At 44.9% G+C, this 19,856-nt stretch overlaps 1 protein-coding gene across 1 annotated transcript in view; it reads left to right on the top strand.

Annotated features, from left to right (window-relative positions):
• Window positions 1-19,856, top strand: part of LOC126272250 (SET domain-containing protein SmydA-8-like) — a 147,532-nt gene that overhangs the window by 68,924 nt on the left and 58,752 nt on the right. Inside the window, exon 5 of the mRNA XM_049974964.1 lies at window positions 1,170-1,514. Coding sequence (XP_049830921.1) covers window positions 1,170-1,514 — 345 coding nt within the window. The remainder of the gene's footprint in view (window positions 1-1,169; window positions 1,515-19,856) is intronic.

Here is a 19,856-nt window from a genome sequence, read left to right as displayed (position 1 = left end):
TCATCCAGTCCCAAACATGCTCAATGGGGGACAGATCCGGAGATCTTGCTGGCCAGGGTAGTTGACTTACACCTTCTAGAGCACGTTGGGTGGCACGGGATACATGCGGACGTGCATTGTCCTGTTTGAACAGCAAGTTCCCTTGCCGGTCTAGGAATGGTAGAACGATGGGTTCGATGACGGTTTGGATGTACCGTGCACTATTCAGTGTCCCCTCGACGATCACCAGAGGTGTACGGCCAGTGTAGGAGATCGCTCCCCACACCATGATGCCGGGTGTTGGCCCTGTGTGCCTCGGTCGTATGCAGTCCTGATTGTGGCGCTCACCTGCACGGCGCCAAACACGCATACGACCATCATTGGCACCAAGGCAGAAGCGACTCTCATCGCTGAAGACGACACGTCTCCTTTCGTCCCTCCATTCACGCCTGTCGCGACAACACTGGAGGCGGGCTGCACGATGTTGGGGCGTGAGCAGAAGACGGCCTAACGGTGTGCGGGACCGTAGCCCAGCTTCATGGAGACGGTTGCGAATGGTCCTCGCCGATACCCCAGGAGCAACAGTGTCCCTAATTTGCTGGGAAGTGGCGGTGCGGTCCCCTACGGCACGGCGTAGGATCCTACGGTCTTGGCGTGCATCCGTGCGTCGCTGCTGTCCGGTCCCAGGTCGACGGGCACGTGCATCTTCCGCCGACCACTGGGGACAACATCGGTGTACTGTGGAGACCTCACGCTCCACGTGTTGAGCAATTCGGCGGTACGTCCACCCGGCCTCCCGCATGCCCACTATACGCCCTCGCTCAAAGTCCGTCAACTGCACATACGGTTCACGTCCACGCTGTCGCGGCATGCTACCAGTGTTAAAGACTGCGATGGAGCTCCGTATGCCACGGCAAACTGGCTGACACTGACGGCGGCGGTGCACAAATGCTGTGCAGCTAGCGCCATTCGACGGCCAACACCGCGGTTCCTGGTGTGTCCGCTGTGCCGTGCGTGTGGTCATTGCTTGTACAGCCCTCTCGCAGTGTCCGGAGTAAGTATGGTGGGTCTGACACACCGGTGTCAATGTGTTCTTTTTTCCATTTCCAGGAGTGTAATCATCATTGAAATGAGTGACAATGGTACAGGGTACTCTCCGCCGAGCACTACCTGCATATTCACTGTTGCAGGTAACGGATTTGGCAACAGAGCTGCGCAGTGCGCCAACGCCGAGCCAGCTGCGCTTCATGCGGCGCGCCTGCGCGGTGATGGACGCGAACGCGTTCGAGGTGAGTGCGGGCGTGCGCGGCCTCTACCCGCTGTCGGCCATGATGAACAACGAGTGCTCGCCCAACACGACGCACGGCTTCGACCAGAGCCACGCCATGGTGGTGCGCGCCGCCGTCGACATCCCGGAGGGCCGCGAGCTGACCAACTCGTACACGCCGCTGCTGTGGGGCACGCCGGCTCGACACAGGCACCTGCAGCTCACCAAGCACTTCCTCTGCCGCTGCGAGCGCTGCAGGGACCCCCAGGTGAATATCCGCCGCTGTCTGCTTCCACCCCGGCAGGCAAATTCGACAGAATACAGGTCAATGATTACTGTAAGCGACGCTCTGAATGTCAGTACCCGTGATTGCTGCCTACTCTGAGGTTTATTTATTTTTCTTATTTTTAGTTTTGCTAGAGAAATAATGTGGTTCAAATGGCTCTGAGCACTATGGGACTTAGACGACGGTTCAATCCCGCGTCCGGCCATCCCGATTTAGGTTTCCCGTGATTTCTTTAAATCGCTCCAGGCAAATGCCGGGATGGTTCCTTCGAAAGGGCACGGCCGACTTCCTTCCCCGTCCTTCCCTAATCCGATGAGACCGATGACCTCGCTGTCTGGTCTTCTTCCCCGAAACAACCCAACCCACTATGGGACTTAACTTCTGACGTCATCAGTCCCCTGGGCTTAGAACTAGTTAAACCTAACTAACCTAAGCACATCACACATATCCATGCCCGAGGCAGGATTCGAACCTGAGACCGCAACGGTCGCGCGCTTCCAGAGAAATAATATATACGTCGGTACTATACCACTCCGTCTCCGGCCGAGAAGAACAATAACAATGTCAAAAAAAACTATTTATATTTTCAGAATATTAGTATGTAGAGTCTTAGTGCGTTGCCGGACTAAGAGGCTCGCAATTCCTAATTCGTGAGCGCGTGAATATTAATTATTACAGACGCGCCAACTTTATTCGTTCTACGACATCGGACTTCGTAACAAGATAATAACTGCAGGCTCTGAGAAGGTGTACTACCACTGACTGCTAATTGCGTGAGGTGTAGAAAATGGCTACTAATTGTTTGTCGACAAGCAGTTGCTCCAGAAAGTAATCCAAACATCTCGTCTGTCAACTGTGAAAATGCTGGTAACTAGTCTTACAATAATACACATACACCATTCCCAGTTAATTTATTAACGCTACTGCCCATTACAATTGCTACACCAAGAAGAAAGGCAGATGATAAACGGGTATTCATTGGACAAATATATTATACTAGATGTGATATGTGATTACATTTTCAAGCAATTTGTCTGCATAGATATTGAGAAATCAGTACCCAGAACAACCACCTCTCGCCGTAATAACGGCCATCAGGCCTGGGCATTGAGTCAAGCAGAGCTTGCATGGCGTGTACAGGTACAGCTGCCCATGCAGATTAAACACGATACCATAGTTCATCGAGAGTAGTGACTGGCGTATTGTGACGAGCCAGTTGCTCGGACACCATTGACCAGACGTTTTCAATTGGAGAGAGATCTGGAGAATGTGCTGGCCAGGGCAGCAGTCGAACATTTTTTGTATCCAGAAAGGCCATTACTGGACTTGTAACATGCGGTCGTGCATTATCCTACTGAAATGTAGGTTTTCGCAGGGATCGAATAAAGGGTAGAGCCACGGATCGTAACACATCTGAAATGTAACGTCCACTGTTCAAATTTCCGTCAATGCGATCAAAAGGTAACCAATGGCACCCCATACCATCACGCCGGGTGATACGCCAGCATGGCGACGACGAATACACGCTTCCAATGAGCGATGTCGCCAAACACGGATGCGACCATCATGATGCTGTAAACAGAACCTGGATTCATTCGAAAAAACGACGTTTTGCCGTTCGTGCACCCAGGTTCGTCGTTGAGTATACCATCGCAGGCGCTCCTGTCTGTGATGCAGCGTCAAGGGTAGCCGCAGCCATGGTATCCGAGCTGATAGTCCATACTGCTGCAAACGCCGTCGAACTGTTCGTGCAGATGGTTGTTGTCCTGCAAACGTCCCCATCTGTTGACTCAGCGATCGAGACGTGGCTGCACGATCCGTTACAGCTATGCGGATAAGATGCCTGTCATCTCGACTGCCGTAGGGATCCAGCACGGCGTTCCGTATTTCCCTCCTGAACCCACCGATTCCATACTCTGCTAACAGTCATTGGATCTCGACCAACGCGAGCAGCAATTTCGCGATACCATAAACCGCAATCGTGATATGCTACAATCCGACCTTTATGAAAGTCGGAAACATGATGGTACGCATTTCTTCTCCTTACACGAGGCATCACAACAATGTTTCACCAGACAACGCCGGTCAACTGCTGTTTGTGTATGAAAAATCGGTTGGAAACTTTGCTGATATCAGCACGTTGTAGGTGTCGCCACCGGCGCCAACCTTGTGTGAATGCTCTGAAAAGCTAATCATTTGCATATCACAGCATCTTCTTCGTGTCGGCTAAGTTTCGAATCTGTAGCACGTCATCTTCGTGGTGTAGCAATTTTAATGGCCAGTAGTGTATTATTCAATAATGATCATAAATGCTTACACAAGCAATGGCCGAGGCAGTACACAGGAGGATAGCTAAGAAGAAGACAAGAGATGAAGAACAAAAACATTGAGAAATAACATTTTGTTGATTTTTATCACAGTTCGTGATGCATACATTAAGTTCACCTTTTCTGGCCATGTACATAACAGGCCATCCAATTACAAAGATTAAACAGCATTTAGAAGACAATGTCCCACACATAGGAAAAGAAATCGATGTACTGCTACAGTATCCATACTTACCACCACTTGGAAATCGTCTAAATTCAAAATGCTTTAGCAATTTAATTTATGTGTTAAATATATGTATTGGATTAGAGAGCAAATTATGGCATACCTATGTAACATAAATGTATACTTCACTCAAATGAACGAACTGAAATACCTCAGCTTCGAGAAAGTCATTCATTATTTTGTAAGTTTTATCACCGGCATCATCCAAGGTTTATAATGAGTCTGCTACTCCGTTGTTAGCAGTAAGGAAATGGCCTACTAAATTACCCTGTTACCTAGAGTATTTCTCTAGACGATTACCTTTGTGAAGTGAGCCCAAAAGCTTCAACTGCTGCTAATAACATGGCAAAACTGCATCATGTTGTATTGGAGGATTAATAATTAGCACTATATGAAAGATCTGACACCATAGGCATATCATAAGACAGAGGAGGATACATTTTACTAAATAACTGTCAAAAACCTTTGTGCAAGATAAGTGCCAGACACATGAATGCTGAGCAAAAACAAGTACAAAACCTAAGGCATGGACCATATACAAAGAATCCAAATCACGATGTAGATCGATTTCATAGAATGGTTTAGACATAGGACGACTTGGATTTTTTTCTTTTTCCTGGTCAGCAGAGTTCTGACTACATCTTCATCTGTGTGTAGCACTGACACCCATCGCCCTCAATTGCATGTTGGAGGCAGTCCAATCTCTGTCTTCGCCTACAATTCCTACCCTCTACACCACCCTACAGTTCTAGTACTTTGAGAGATATTCCCAGATGCCTTAACATACGTCATATCAACCTGTCCCTTCTTCTTGTCAGTGTTTCCCTGCATATTACTCTCCTCGCTGATTCTGTAGAAGAACCATCACATTCCTTATCAGTCCACGTATTTTCAATGTCCTTCTGCAGCAGCACAGCTCAAATGCGTAGATTCTGTGCTTTTTCCAGTTTCTCCATAGGCCATGATTCACTTCCCTACGATGCTGTACTCCATACATGCATTCCCAGAAACTTTTTCCTGAAATTAAAGTGAATGTTTCATATTAGCAGACCTCTTTTCGCCAGGAATGCCCTCTTTTCCCGTTCTGGTGTGTTTTTTATGCCCTTATTGCTTCGTACACTATTTATTATTTTCCTTCCAAGGTAGCAGAATGAGTTCACTTCGTCTGCTTCGTGGTCTCCAGTTTTGATGTTAACTTTATTGGTGATCTCATTTATTCTACTCCTCATTACTTTCGTTTGTCTTTGGTTTAGTCTGCACTCATATTCTGTTCATTGCACTTTTAGTTCTGTTCAACAGATCCTACAATTCTTCCTTTCTTTTATTGAGGGTACCAGTGCCGTCAGTGAATTTTTTCATTGCTTTCTTTTCACCCTGAATTTGATTTCAACGACTAAACATTTCTCTTATTTCCATCAGTGCTTCTTTGATGTGCAAAACGAAGAGTAATGGCGAAAGACTGCGTCCCTACCTTATACACTTACTAATCCGTTCTTGATTCCAAGTATCGCGGGATTAGCCGAGCGGTCGGAGGCGCTGTAGTCCTGGACTATGCGGCTGGTTCCGGCGGAGGTTCGAATCCTCCCTCGGGCATGGGTGTGTGTGTGTGTTTTGTCTTAGGATAATTTAGGTTAAGTAGTGTGTAATCTTAGGGACTGATGACCTTAGCAGTTAAGTTCCGTAAGATTTCACACACATTTGAACATTTTTTTGATACCAAAAAAATGTTGAAATGTGTGTGAATTCCCAAGGGACCAAACTGCTGAGGTCATAGGATCCTCGACTTACACACTACTTAACCTAAATTATCCTAAGGACAAACACACACACACACACACAAGCCCGAGAGAGGATTCGAACCTCCGCCGGGACCAGCCGCATAGTCCAGGACTACAGCGCCTCTGACCGCTCGGCTACTCAACGTGGCTCTTGGTTTTCCTTTCTCCTTTTTCCCCTTGAGCCTTGTACGTACTGTAGTGAACTGATATTGATACACAAACCACGTGACAGTGAAAACAAATATACTCAAGCTTAGACCATGGCAACATTTACGTTTTTTATTACATTGAAGAGCCAAAGAAACTGATACACCTGCCTAATATCTTGTAGGGCCCTAGTGAGCACGCAGAAATGCTGCAACACGTCGTGGCATGGACTCGACTAACGTCTGAAGTAGTGCTGGAGGGAACTGACACCACGAATCCTGCAGGGCTGTCCATAAATCCTTAAGAGTACGAGAGGGTGAAGATCTCTTCTGAACAGCACGTTGCAAGGTACCCCACATATGCTCAGTAATGTTCATCTCTGGGGAGTTTGGTGCCCAGCGGAAGTATTTAAACTCAGAAGAGTGTTCCTGGAGCCACTCTGTAGGAATTCTGGACGTGTGAGGTGTCGTACTGTACTGCTGGAATTGCTGAAGTCCGTCGGAACACACAAAGGACATGAGTGGATGCAGGTGATCACACAGAATGCTTACGCACGTGTCACCTGACAGACTCGTATCCAGACGTATCAGAGATCCCATATCATTCCAACTGCATATACGCCCCACACCATTACAGAGCTTCCACCTGCTTAGACAGTCCATGGATTTATGAGCTTGTCTCCATACACGTACACGTCAGTCCTCTCGATGCAATTTGAAACGAGACTCGTCCGACCAGGCAACATGTTTCCAGTCATCAACAGTTCAATGTCGCTGTTGACGGGCCAAGGCGAGGCGTAAAGCTTTGTCGTCCAAGCATCAAGGGTACACGAGTGGGCGTTCGGTTCCGAAAACCCGTATAGATGGTGTTTGTTTGAATAGTCTGTACTCTGACTCTCGTTGATGGCCCAGCACTGAAATCTGCAGCAGCTTGCGGAAGGATTGCACTTCTGTCACGTTGAACGATTGTCTTCAGCGTGATTGGTCCCGTTCTTGGAGGATCATTTCAGCGGCGTCAGAGATTTGATGTTTTACCGGATTCCTAATGTTCACGGTACGCTCGTGAAATGTTAGTACGGGAAAATCCCTGTAGGTGTCACCGCCGGACACCACACTTGCTAGGTGGTAGCCCTTAAATCGGCCGCGGTCCGGTAGTATACGTGTCGCCACTATCAGTGATTGCAGACCGAGCGCCGCCACACGGTAGGCCTAGAGAGACTTCCTAGCACTCGCCCCAGTTGTAAAGCCGACTTTGCTAGAGATGGTTCACTGACTTCTACGCTCTCATTTGCCGAGACGATAGTTAGCGTAGCCTTCAGCTACGTCATTTGCTACGACCTAGCAAGGCGCCATTATCAGTTATTATTGATATTGTGCATCATGTACCGTCCAGAGCGACGTTCGTCATTAATGGATTAAAGTTAAGTATTCCACCAGCTACGTCCGTTTTTCTCAATTCTAATTCCCTTGTCATGTTCCAGACCTCACGCCAGCCTGCGTGAGCTAAAACGCGTGCATTTCGGCCTCCTTTAGTAACCCTGTGTTGGCTCTCCTGCCAACCATAACAATCCCTACTTCATTTCTACCTCGGAGGTGCTGTCTAGCATCGTTCGTGCACCAAGTATAACACCACATTCAAACTCACTTAAATCTTGACAAGCTGCCATTATAGAAGCAATAACAACTGTGCCAGACAATTTTCGTCTTATATAGGCGTTGCTGATGGCACCGTCGTATTCTGCCTGCTTGCATATCTCTATATTTGAATACACATGGCAATACCAGTTTCTTTGGGGCTTCTGTGTATATCATCGACAGAAATATAAACCCAGGGCGGATTTGACTGGACATGAACACGAGTCAGTATCGGGGAAAATTGGGGAGAGGGGCTTTAGTCCCTTTAATCCCTTACCATTTGCAGGCATAGACAGCTGGTTACTTGTCACTCCAATGCATAGATTACCCCTTACACGGTTGTCTGGATGCGGGTTCACAACTAACATCTTTCAACTCCCATGTTCTGTCGTTTTGATGTGGCGCCTGACTTAGCTCCTTCCGTCTTCCACGCTGGATGACCCCTGGCTGAATTATCTTCAAGCACAGCACGGCCTTGGCGGTCGACACGGTCATATTGTGCTTGCGTTGTTGGCGACTATTGTCCGTAGTGGTTATCGTGGAAAAGAAGTCGATGTTAGACAGGCAGTGGAGTCAGAAGGACAAAATATTTGAGAATCCGACTGCAAAGAATGTCAACTCAACACGCATCGGAAAATGAATGCGTCACGATTAACATCATAATGGGGGCTGATGACCTCAGATGTTAAGTCCTATAGAGAAAAACGAAAAAAAACATTATAATGAATCAGCCGAAAAACGCTGGCTGCTCGATATCATACTCACTGTCTCTCCGCCGATTCCTCTCTTTCTGCGTTGATCACTAAATGACTGGCTTGCTCACTGATTCATTGTTCACGGACTGCTCGATCACTCAGTGATCTCCGACTGGTTATTCGCTGTCCATTAGTGACTGCCTGCTGGCATATTCAATGACTGAGTACTCACATGGCAGTCTCTACTCCTGTTTGACAGTTTTGTAACTCAACTCTGTCTCCAGGATACTGAATTTTCTGTTATCTCATCTTTGTCATTCTTGGGATCAGTCTTCAATTTACACAATGAACGCTCGACTCTATATAACCATGCCTCTCAGTCTTTGTACAGGGTGAAAATTTCCGATCTTTCAGGCTGATATGTAACCAGAAAATTCTCGTATCGCTCTTCGGTGTTCCATGTTGTGGTACTGCACGCTGCGGGCTGCAGCCCCATAGTGTATCGCTTCAGAGGTTTACCTACATTCCTAAGGTGTCAAATAAGTAACAAACCCACTCATTATTAATGTGAGTAGCTGTGGTTTTCCCAAATCTTGCTGTCGATCAAACTTTAAATGGGGTATCACCTTCCGAGCAAAGCAAACGTTTTATTTAAACCACCCCTATCTGGATTTTGGGAATGCCTCACATTTCAGTTTTAGTTTAAGTGTCCACTCTAGCATTACGTTCCTGGCGGTGAAGTATTGTAATACTTTATAGTACCCACCATTCATTATAGCTTAAATTTTTTTCCTGAGTATTTCAAACATCTTGCACGATTTTACAGTGTCAACGCAGCTGTTAGGAAAGTGTCTTGATTTTCTTAGCATTCGGTTCCATTATCAACCCAACGTTAGGAGCTCGTCTTAGATGCCTTCAGCTTTCCTAAATCCTAACTGATCGTCATATGAGAACTCCTCAATTTTATGTTCCATTCTTCTATTTTTCCATTCTTGTAAGCATCTTGGACGCATGAGCTGTTAAGGTGATCGTGTGACAGTTCTTGTATTTATCTGACATTGATTTCTTTGGATTGTCAGGATAATATTTTTCTGAATGTCTGATGATACAGCTCCAGGCTCATACGATCTTGAACAGTTACTTAGTTGGCACGTACACTAACGATTTCCGAAATTGCTAGGAAATGTCATCTACGCCTTCTGTATTATTTGATCGCAAGTTTTTCAAAGTTCTATTAGAACCTGCCAAATACTGGTCACCTATATCTTCCAAATCGACTCTCATTTATTTGTCTGTCATGTCAATCAAAAGATACTTCCTCTGGTAGTGACCTTCGGTATACCCCTTCCACCTATCTGATCTCTCTTCTGTGGTTAACAGTGAAATTCATCTTTGCACTCTTCATGTAGATGCCCTTTACTCTTTTTAATTCCACGATGTTTTGATTTTTCTGTATGCTAAATGTGTCCTTCGGATGACCATTTCCTGCAACCACTTTGCTTTAAAGACTCTGTATTTACTAATTATTTCATTCCCAAGTGATTTATATAGCGTTATTCCTGTCTTTTCGTGAACATTTTTGTACTCGCTTCATTCATAAATAAGGTGAATTTCGTTTGTTACCAGAGGTTTATTCGCTGTTGCCGTTCTTGTACCTACATTTGCTCACTTGGCTGTAAGCACTATGGGACTTAACATCTGAGGTCATCAGTCCTCTAGACTTAGAGCTACTTAAACCTACCGGGTTCCCGGGTTCGATTCCCGGCAGGGTCAGAGATTTTCTCTGCCTCGTGATGGCTGGGTGTTGTGTGATGTCCTTAGGTTAGTTAGGTTTAAGTACTTCTAAGTTCTAGGGGACTGATGACCATAGATGTTAAGTCCCACAGTGCTCAGAGCCATTTGAACCATTTGAACTTAAACCTAACTAACCTAAGGACATCACACACACCCATGCCCAAGGCAGGTTTCGAACCAGCGGCCGTAGCAGCACCGCGGTTCCGGACTGAAGCGCTTAGAACCGCTAGGCCACAACGACCGGCCCTACATTTGTCTGTCCAGTTTCTATAACTGCCCTTTTTAGAGATGTCTATTCCTCTTAAACTGAAATGGCAACTGTGGTATTCCTTATCTCAGTACCTACAGGCTCTCAGAACGTCAAGGGCTCTGTCATTCATCAACGTTTCTGCATATATCCAGTAAATTATTGAGTACGTTCGGAGTAAGTGCTACTCGAAATGAAGAGGTTGTCACAGGAGACGTAGCTGTGACGGATCTCGTCAAACCAGTGTGGCGACTCCACAAAAAAAGAAGTGTTAATTAATACTGCAGTCACATTTCACAGGTCATGTAGATCAACAAGGTTGACGAAAGACTACGACCGGACCCGCGAAGCACTGCAGAAGAGCATCTGCATTGCCGTCATGGGGTACTCATTGGACTTGGAAGAGAACATGCTGCGATGCATGCTGCTTGTCAAAAGGCAACATTCACACAGTTTGAAGAAGTATTATTGTTTGGTGGATGTATGGACGAGATGAAATAATACGCCTGCCACCGTCCCTCACCACGGGTAACGTTATGCAGCTGTGTGTTTGTGTACGGCACCCTGCACGTGACGTGTACGTTGAGGGAGAATGTCAGAATGGTTTGAGGCTAACTCCACGGGATGAGGACGCGTGCTCCAAGGTCATCTCCGACGTCTTAGGGTGAGCTGTGTGTACTTTGGATGCAGCTCCAAACAATACCGGAGAGTTTTGGATGGTGAATGAGCGGTCGTGGATCATGATAACTATCCAATGCTGCCAAAACCTCGTGGATCCGTACCACGATGTGTGGCCGCCATCATCATGGCAAAACGAGGCGCTACACAGCTGCTAATGTTGTTATGTGGTTCACTACCTCATCAGTGTTATGTCTTACACGTGTGCATCAAACACCGAAAAATAAACTGGCCACTGGGCGAGCCACCACGAATCTCACAAAAATCCTTCTGGGTGTGCAGCCGCGTCATCTTATAACGTATTTGTAATATGGCCGTTGTCTCATGTTTGTCGTCATATTATTTCATCTGACGAGGTAAATATAATGAAGACGTAAGGAGCAGCAATTTTTTGGATCCACCCCTTTCTCCTATAGTAGTGGACATCTTCATGTAAGTTTTTGAGCAAACTGCACTGAGCTCCGCTCCATTACGCCCACGCTGTTGACTGCAGTATGCTGTTGGCCTTATGGAGAGGGAGATCTGCACACGTTCCACTAGCGTGTTAACTGCGTGCACAAAAATATGTAGTTCACGTAAGAACGGCAAAGTAATGGTGCGATTACGTTCCTGGTAGTCGAGGTCTACGGAACACTGTTTGGAAAACTGGAATTCAAGAGTACCGGAGAGCGAGGCACACCAGAGGATACTGACCTGGCGAAACCTATCATCATCCGGCTAAGAAGTGATCCATCCTACACACGCCGACCACCAGAGTCCACCATGATAGCGATACAAACAATATGAGACAAGAACTGAAAGAGCTACATAATACCACCACATACAATGGATGCGACAGTAAAACAATAAGTAGAGCTACAAAGTTCAACAAGAAACTAAACACAAAAAATGAAAGAAAGAAATAAACTGTAGCGCTCGTAAACTTGCTTCATGTCAAGGCCGTCATTGATCGAGTTGGCAATGTACTTCACAGAAAACAGAAGTAACAGTTTTCTGGATTGGCTGCTGCAAAGAGAATTTGGTAGGTTTCACTAAGGATGCAATAAAAGCTCTCAACATGGCAGCTTGCAAGAATACATAGAAGATGGTATAAGAGATGCACAGCATGACTGGTCCTGCTTTTCCATCCGAGTTTTGCACAGATTAAGACAATCCGTCCTTGGATTATCTTAGTGAGTAGTCGTGTAGGATGCTTCGTACCTGTTTCACCGAGAATCCCTCGAAGTATATATCCCCAGTTGAAACAGTACCAGCGCCGTCGGGTTATCCGTAAAATGCATTTCTACTTCTTGTGATTCGGAAAGCTATATTATTCGGAATAAAAAGCGATGCCACTATGATGTATTTATTGCCTGAACATTATAATCTGTTAATATCGACACAATTAGTAATGATTTAACTGAAAACTATCAATTTCCTGAGAGCATGGTCGTACCACAGATGTAGGTCGGAATGCATCCTATCGGCGATTGGCTACTGTGGCGCGCAGTCTGTGTAGGTCGTGCTTACACTCGTGATATTTCACAGCCATTTTACACATTTTCGTTAGCTTAAACACTGTTCTTTTATTTATTAACATCGATTTCTGGCGTTGTGATATTGTTGTAAAAAATTACTTGTGACCTGAAACTTGGTGGCAGATTAAAACTGTGTGTCGGATCGAAACTCGAACTCTGGACCTTTGTCTTTCGCGGGCAAGTGCACTAGCGACTGGGATACCCAAGCACGACTCACAACAGCTTTACTTCCGCTGGTACCTTCCCAACTTCACAGAAGTTCTCCTGCGGCCATAGATGAGCCATGTCTCCACCATAGCCTTTATACCGGGAGTGCTGCTCTTGCAAGGTTCGCAGGAAACTTCTGCGAGGTTGAGAAGATAGGTATGAGGCACTGGCGGAAGTAAAGCTGTGAGGGCGGGTCGTGAGCAGTTCTTGGACAGGTCAGTCGATAGAGGACTTGCCTGCGAAAGGCAATGGTCCCTCGAGTCTCGGTCCCGTTCACAGTTTTAATCTGCCAGGACGTTTCGTATCAGCGCACGCTCCGCCGCAGAGTGAAAATTTTACACGTATAACCTGTAGGCTTCTCGTAATATTTGTGTCGAAAAAACGACTTTTATTTGCATATTGTGTGATTCACGAAGATATGCAAATATTTTAATACGTTATCATACAGGTAAAGCTAAAGTGATATGGTTGGGAGCAGGTTATAGGGGCTGCTGGAGTGGAAGGCTTAGCAACAAATTGAGAATATAAAATTTAATTTCTTACGCAAGAAAATTCATTCACGGTACTGGTAACAACATATGGACATACAGGATGTTACAAAAAGGTACGGCCAAACTTTGAGGAAACATTTCTCACACACAAGGAAAGAAAGTATGTTATGTGGACATGTGTCCGGAAACGCTTACTTTCCATGTTAGAGCTCATTTTATTACTTCTCTTCAAATCACATTAATCATGGAATGCAAACACACAGCAACAGAACGTACCAGCGTGACTTCAAACACTTTGTTACAGGAAATGTTCAAAATGTCCTCCGTTAGCGAGGATACATATATCCACCCTCCGTCGCATGGAATCCCTGATGCGCTGATGCAGCCCTGGAGAATGGAGTATTGTATCACAGCAGTCCACAATACGGGCACGAAGAGTCTCTACATTTGGTACCGGGGTTGCGTAGACAAGAGCTTTCAAATGCCCCCATAAATGAAAGTCAAGAGGGTTGAGGTCAGGAGAGCGTGGAGGCCATGGCATTGGTCCGCCTCTACCAATCCATCGGTCACCGAATCTGTTGTTGAGAAGCGTACGAGCACTTCGACTGAAATGTGCAAGAGCTCCATCGTGCATGAACCACATGTTGTGTCGTACTTGTAAAGGCACATGTTCTAGCAGCACAGGTAGAGTATCCCGTATGAAATCATGATAACGTGCACCATTTAGCGTAGGTGGAAGAACATGGGGCCCAATCAAGACATCACCAAAAATGCCTCCCCAAACGTTCACAGAAAATCTGTGTTGATGACGTGATTGCACAATTGCGTGCGGATTCTCGTCAGCCCAGACATGTTGATTGTGAAACATTTACAATTTGATCACATTGGAACGAAGCCTCATCCGTAAAGAGAACATTTGCACTGAAATGTGGATTGACACATTGTTGGATGAACCATTCGCAGTAATGTACCCGTGGAGGCCAATCAGCTGCTGATAGTGCCTGCACACGCTGTACATGATACGGAAACAACTGGTTCTCCCGTAGCACTCTCCATACAGTGACGTGGTCAACGTTACCTTGTACAGCAGCAACTTCTCTGACGCTGACGTTAGGGTTATCGTCAACTGCGCGAAGAATTGCCTCGTCCATTGCAGGTGTCCTCGTCGTTCTAGGTCTTCCCCAGTCGCGAGTCATAGGCTGGAATGTTGCGTGCTCCCTAAGACGCCGATGAATTGCTTCGAACGTCTTCCTGTCGGGACCCCTTCGTTCTGGAAATCTGTCTTGATACAAACGTACCGCGCCACGGCTATTGCCCCGTGCTAATCCATACATCAAATGGGCATCTGCCAACTCCGCATTTGTAAACATTGCACTGACTGCAAAACCACGTTCGTGATGAGCACTAACCTATTTATGCTACGTACTGATGTGCTTGATGCTAGTACTGTAGAGCAATGAGTCGCATGTCAACACAAGCACCGAAGTCAACATTACCCTCCTTCAATTGGGCCAACTGGTGGTGAATCGAGGAAGTACAGTACATACTGACGAAACTAAAATGAGATCTAACATGGAAATTAAGCGTTTCCGGACACATGTCCACATAACATCTTTTCTTTATTTGTGTGTGAGGAATGTTTTCTGAAAGTTTGACCGTACCTTTTTGTAACATCCTGCAAATTCGTTCAATTTAAATGTACATCAGCTGATTTAAAATGAATCATCAACAAGTCATCTAACATCAAACAATGTGAAAATATGAGATTTAAACCTTTCCCAAAATTTTAATGCTTGTAAAATGTTATTACGAAACACAACAAATTACCAAACTGGTCACTGTATTTGAGATTTACGTAACCTAATGGGCACATGGCTTACAGGAAATAATATTACAGACGTTTAGCAATATCCGCCCACTACAGCACTGTCTTACGTGACCTTGTGTGCCACAATGATTCACAGAACCAAGTCATACAGGTAAATATTACCCACAATGTCGCTTGCATTATAATCTTACGTAGCACACAGATTTACCGAGAAAATGCAATAAATGCCAAGTACAAATTAACGAGTGCCCTACCACTGATTAAACTACTCAGAATCAGTAATGATTGTTTTACAAGGCAAGCACATTCCGTTCAGACAAGTTACCACAGAAATCCATCAAATGTCGTAGGCCAGACAGTGATTCGAAAGGGATTGATAAGTTACCGCACTGTTGTCGGTTGGCACTAAACCCCTGGCGTGCGATAGATGTGTGGACTAGAAACCCCGTTGCAACAGGATCCGTTAGCAACAGTATCCACAGAACTCATTCTAAAACCCACCGTGAAAAACGTCATAGGGGTTTCCAAAAAAGTTTAACGCTGAACAGTAGTGAGTAAAGAATAGGACCAAAAAACAAACACACAGCAATTACACTTAGCCTTGATTATTCCTAGCTGTGGTTAAGATTGAATTAATTTTAATCCAACAGGTAAACAGTGGTGTCACAGTAGACTTAAACTTTACTTGACTAGCGAGACAATTTGGGTGTCCCTTAACTAACGTAAGTTCAGTAACAAACTGAAATGCAATTTAAAGACACTCAAGTAAGGGAATAGTGAAACACTTCATCAACAATTTAAGCAAACACGGCCACATAGGCACTCTAGTTCATACGTAAATCAACCAGGACACGGGTCAGTATTTCGACACGCGACGGAGGAACACTCACTGCTCAGCAGCACAAGCCAGAATACGACAGTAAGAAGTCTCGGTATAAGTCCACCAGATGAAGATGCACCAAACTAACAGCTCACCTTTAACAATATTAATCCAAATGCCGCTAATAAGGTAATGGCCAGAATAACAACAGCCCGTAACCACTGCGTGAGGAAGTTTGAACTCGTAAACAGAACGAACGACAGCGAGTCACTGCAGCACCTCCAGTTCCGCCCCCAATGCAACTGCCACACTCACACCACTTGCCGACGCGACTTCGGCGATCTTCCGGCGTCGCTTCGACCGTGTCCCCTCGCCTCTCTGTGCCCGAGACTCCCTTTCGGCTTTCTGCACGGAATCCCAGAGGGCGCACCAAACCGCGCACCGCAAAGCGAATCGAAAGAGATCGAACACACTATACCGGAACAATCAAATCGCAGGAGCACACGGCACATAAAGAAAATTGTTCACATAACCGTAAGTCCGCAAATGTTTAATTATGGAGCTACGGCTGATAAAAGATTTTGCCTGAAATTTAGCAACTTTGCTAATATAAAGCCGTCGCAAAACTGTACGAGATTAACGTAAAGCATGATTTCGATTTATTTTGTTGTTCTTGATCTGGTGAATCGAATAAAACATGTCCCAGATGTAGTAATTTTGCAGTAGTTCTGCAGAACTACTATTGCTAAACCAACCCTCCACAGCAATCGGAAGATTTTAACAATGTAATTACATATGATGAGTGTTTCATGATGGTATTCCTTGCGCAATCGGAATAAAAAAGCGTAACAGTTGTTTAAATATTCCATACTGCCTTGTCGCCCTCAAATGTTTAAATAAACAGAATTCCATATGCTGCAGTCAATTTCCTGACAAATGCTTTAAATAAATAAATAAGTTATATTCCAAATACTGCCTTGTGTCCTATAAATTGTTTAAATAAACAATATTCGACAGATCGCCTTGACTACCAGAAATCGTTAAGCAATATTCCAAACACTGTTATCGATTTCCTGCCATATTCTTTCAACAAATAAACTACATCGGATACACCGCCTTGTATCCAATAAATTGGTTAAATGTCGGCCGCGGTGGTCTCGCGGTTCTAGGCGCTCAGTCTGGAGCCGCGCGACTGCTACGGTCGCAGGTTCGAATCCTGCCTCTGGCATGGATGTGTGTGATGTCCTTAGGTTAGTTAGGTTTAAGTAGTTCTAAGTTCTAGGGGACTGATGACCTAAGATGTTAAGTCCCATAGTACTCAGAGCCATTTGAACCATTTTTTGAATTGGTTAAATAAACAATGTTTGAAACATTGCCTTGTCTACCAGAAATTGTTTAAACAATAATCCATAGACTGCTACCGATTGCCCAGTAAATAGCCAATCGGCTCAGTCTTTTTCCTGCCAATTTACAGGTAGGGAGGGGAAGGGGCGGGGGAAACTGGTGGGTGGAAGGGCTTAATCCGTAAATTGATCAATTTAATGAATTAGTCATCAAAATCATAGACTGTGAGAGGCCTATTTGAATAACTCAGATCTGAAAGTGTGCTTGTATCGGCAAGTGGAGGGGGGAATGCTTGGAGATTTCCAGAGGTGTTTTGGAGGGGGAGAGGAAGGGGAGAGGTGGGGGGGGGGGTTCTCGGAAGGATGGATTGAAGCCAGGGGGTCAGTAATCAACCCTTAGGGGGGTCATAAACCATTTAGCAGAACATTAAGGGGAGGGGGAGGCCATCATAAATCAATCAGATATCACAATTTAATTAATTTGCTTATCAATCTGATAATAAAAGTGGCGTAGAACTAAGGTTTCCCTACCAATTGCATGTATTCTGGCAGGGGCCATGGAGTGTAACTTCGCGCAACGCCACGTAAGCTGCGACTCCCAGATAAAAGGGACGTTTCAACCTCACGACTGTAGTTATGGCTGGGTATGTGCTCCCGATGTCCCGACTGCTAGCAGTCCTGTCTTGAAAGAGCGAGTGTAACTGCAGGGCAACAATCTCAACAGATACTTCCAGGGTGGCCGAAACAAACTGCGCATCCGCAAATAGCTTCATTTCTCTGCAGCTAACACAACCTTCACAAGTTTGAAGGTTGTATCAGCGTTATAATGGACACTATAAAAATACATGGAAGTTACAGGTCGTATGGTGACTACTTTCTTTACTGTCGCATTTCGATTTATATGTCATCAGATTACTCTGAAAACATCTATGAAGAGCCACAAGTAATATTGGACATAATGGTAGTTAACAGACCACTAAGAACAAACAGAAAAGAATCAATTTTATGTACATAAACTGAAGTGGCGAATGAAAATTTCTACTAAGGCCAGGAATCGAACGTGGGTCTCCTCCTTACAATGCTGTTGCGTTAGACACAAAGTCTCCTTGGCATAGCAGTTCACACAACTGCATGGATTACAATGGAATTCCTCCTTCATCAATCCAAATTCTCACTGCGCCCTAGTATACTTTAAATTCCTCCTTACACATGAACAGAATTGCTGAGGCTTTCCATGTTCTGGAATAGCACCTCAGAATCGAACGTAAATGGGGGATCTAGACTGAAACGCAGGTGCAGGTACTTATAAAAATGAAACTACACAATTTCAGAGAGTTTACTTTCATGGTGAGTTGCTGTTTCAGATCACAGACAGCCTCAGAAATTCTGCTCGTGGGTAAGGAGTAATTTAAAGTCGACTGGGGTGGAAGTGAGAATGTGTGTCGAGGAGGCAGGCGTTACAAGGGACTCTGTGCGGTTTTGTGAACAGCTGTGCCACGGCGTCATAGTGGCTAGTGCACCTGCCTCGTAAGCAGAGACCTGGGTTCGATTACCGGCCTTGGTACAAATTTTCACTCGTCGCTTCAGTGTATATACATAAAACTGTATCTGTATGAGACCAATAAATTTCCTGTGTCTTGTCATCTGGAAGTAAATCAAGGTACAGTGTGGAAACATAATAAGGTTAATGAAAGCACATCATATTTAGGTTAGGAGTCAAATATCTTATCCATCAGACCATGCGAAACTGCATTATTTCGGCGGCTATGCCGTTGAGGAAGATAACTAGCCACTAGATGTCAGTACTGGTGAGCGTTAATACTTAAGACTTATTCGTAATTATTATAGTCCCACGAAGAATGACAAAGACACGACCTGATGGCCATGTATAATTTACAAAACAAACGTACATCTTATCAAAACCATAAAATAACCACTCTCATTAAACACAAAAACACATCTCATGTTGTAAGGGCCACTAGTAAATGTAGATGTCCAGGTAAAGGTGGGAGGGGGTAATCTATGGGTCGGAACGCTGAATAAGCTTTTTATTACAAGACACTTAATATTAAAATAGATATACATACGTTGACCGCCTGTACATAGTATCGGCCCCAGGTAATTTTTAAATACACTTTTAAACGTAAGCTTCGTGGGCAGTATTGGTCATTAGTGTAATATGAAATCATTCAATGGCTAGAATTACGGCACACAGTAGCAACGATATAAAGTAAACATACAATCCTGGCCAAGACAAGTCTACTAATATCAAAGACAGACCCTAATTTGAGGAAGAAATTTGTGGGAGTGTAGGTTTCTAGCACAGCATTGTATGGTAGTGAAACATGAAATGTAGGAAAATCTGAACAGAAGAGAATCGTAGCATTTGAGTTATGGTGCTACAGGTGAATGTTGTAAATTAGGTGGTCTGTTAAGATAAGGATCGATAAATGGTAGTGAAACATAAAATGTAGGAAAATCTGAACAGAAGAGAATCGTAGCATTTGAGATGTGGTGCTACAGGTGAATGTTGTAAATTAGGTGGTCTGTTAAGATAAGGATCGAAGAAGTTCTCTGCAGAATCGGTAAGGA

This window comes from Schistocerca gregaria, chromosome 5, assembly GCF_023897955.1.
Source record: "Schistocerca gregaria isolate iqSchGreg1 chromosome 5, iqSchGreg1.2, whole genome shotgun sequence".
NCBI classification, from domain to species: domain Eukaryota; kingdom Metazoa; phylum Arthropoda; class Insecta; order Orthoptera; family Acrididae; genus Schistocerca; species Schistocerca gregaria.
The sequence above is the reverse complement of the archived record's forward strand: the minus strand, read 5'-3'. Positions and strand labels throughout refer to the sequence as shown.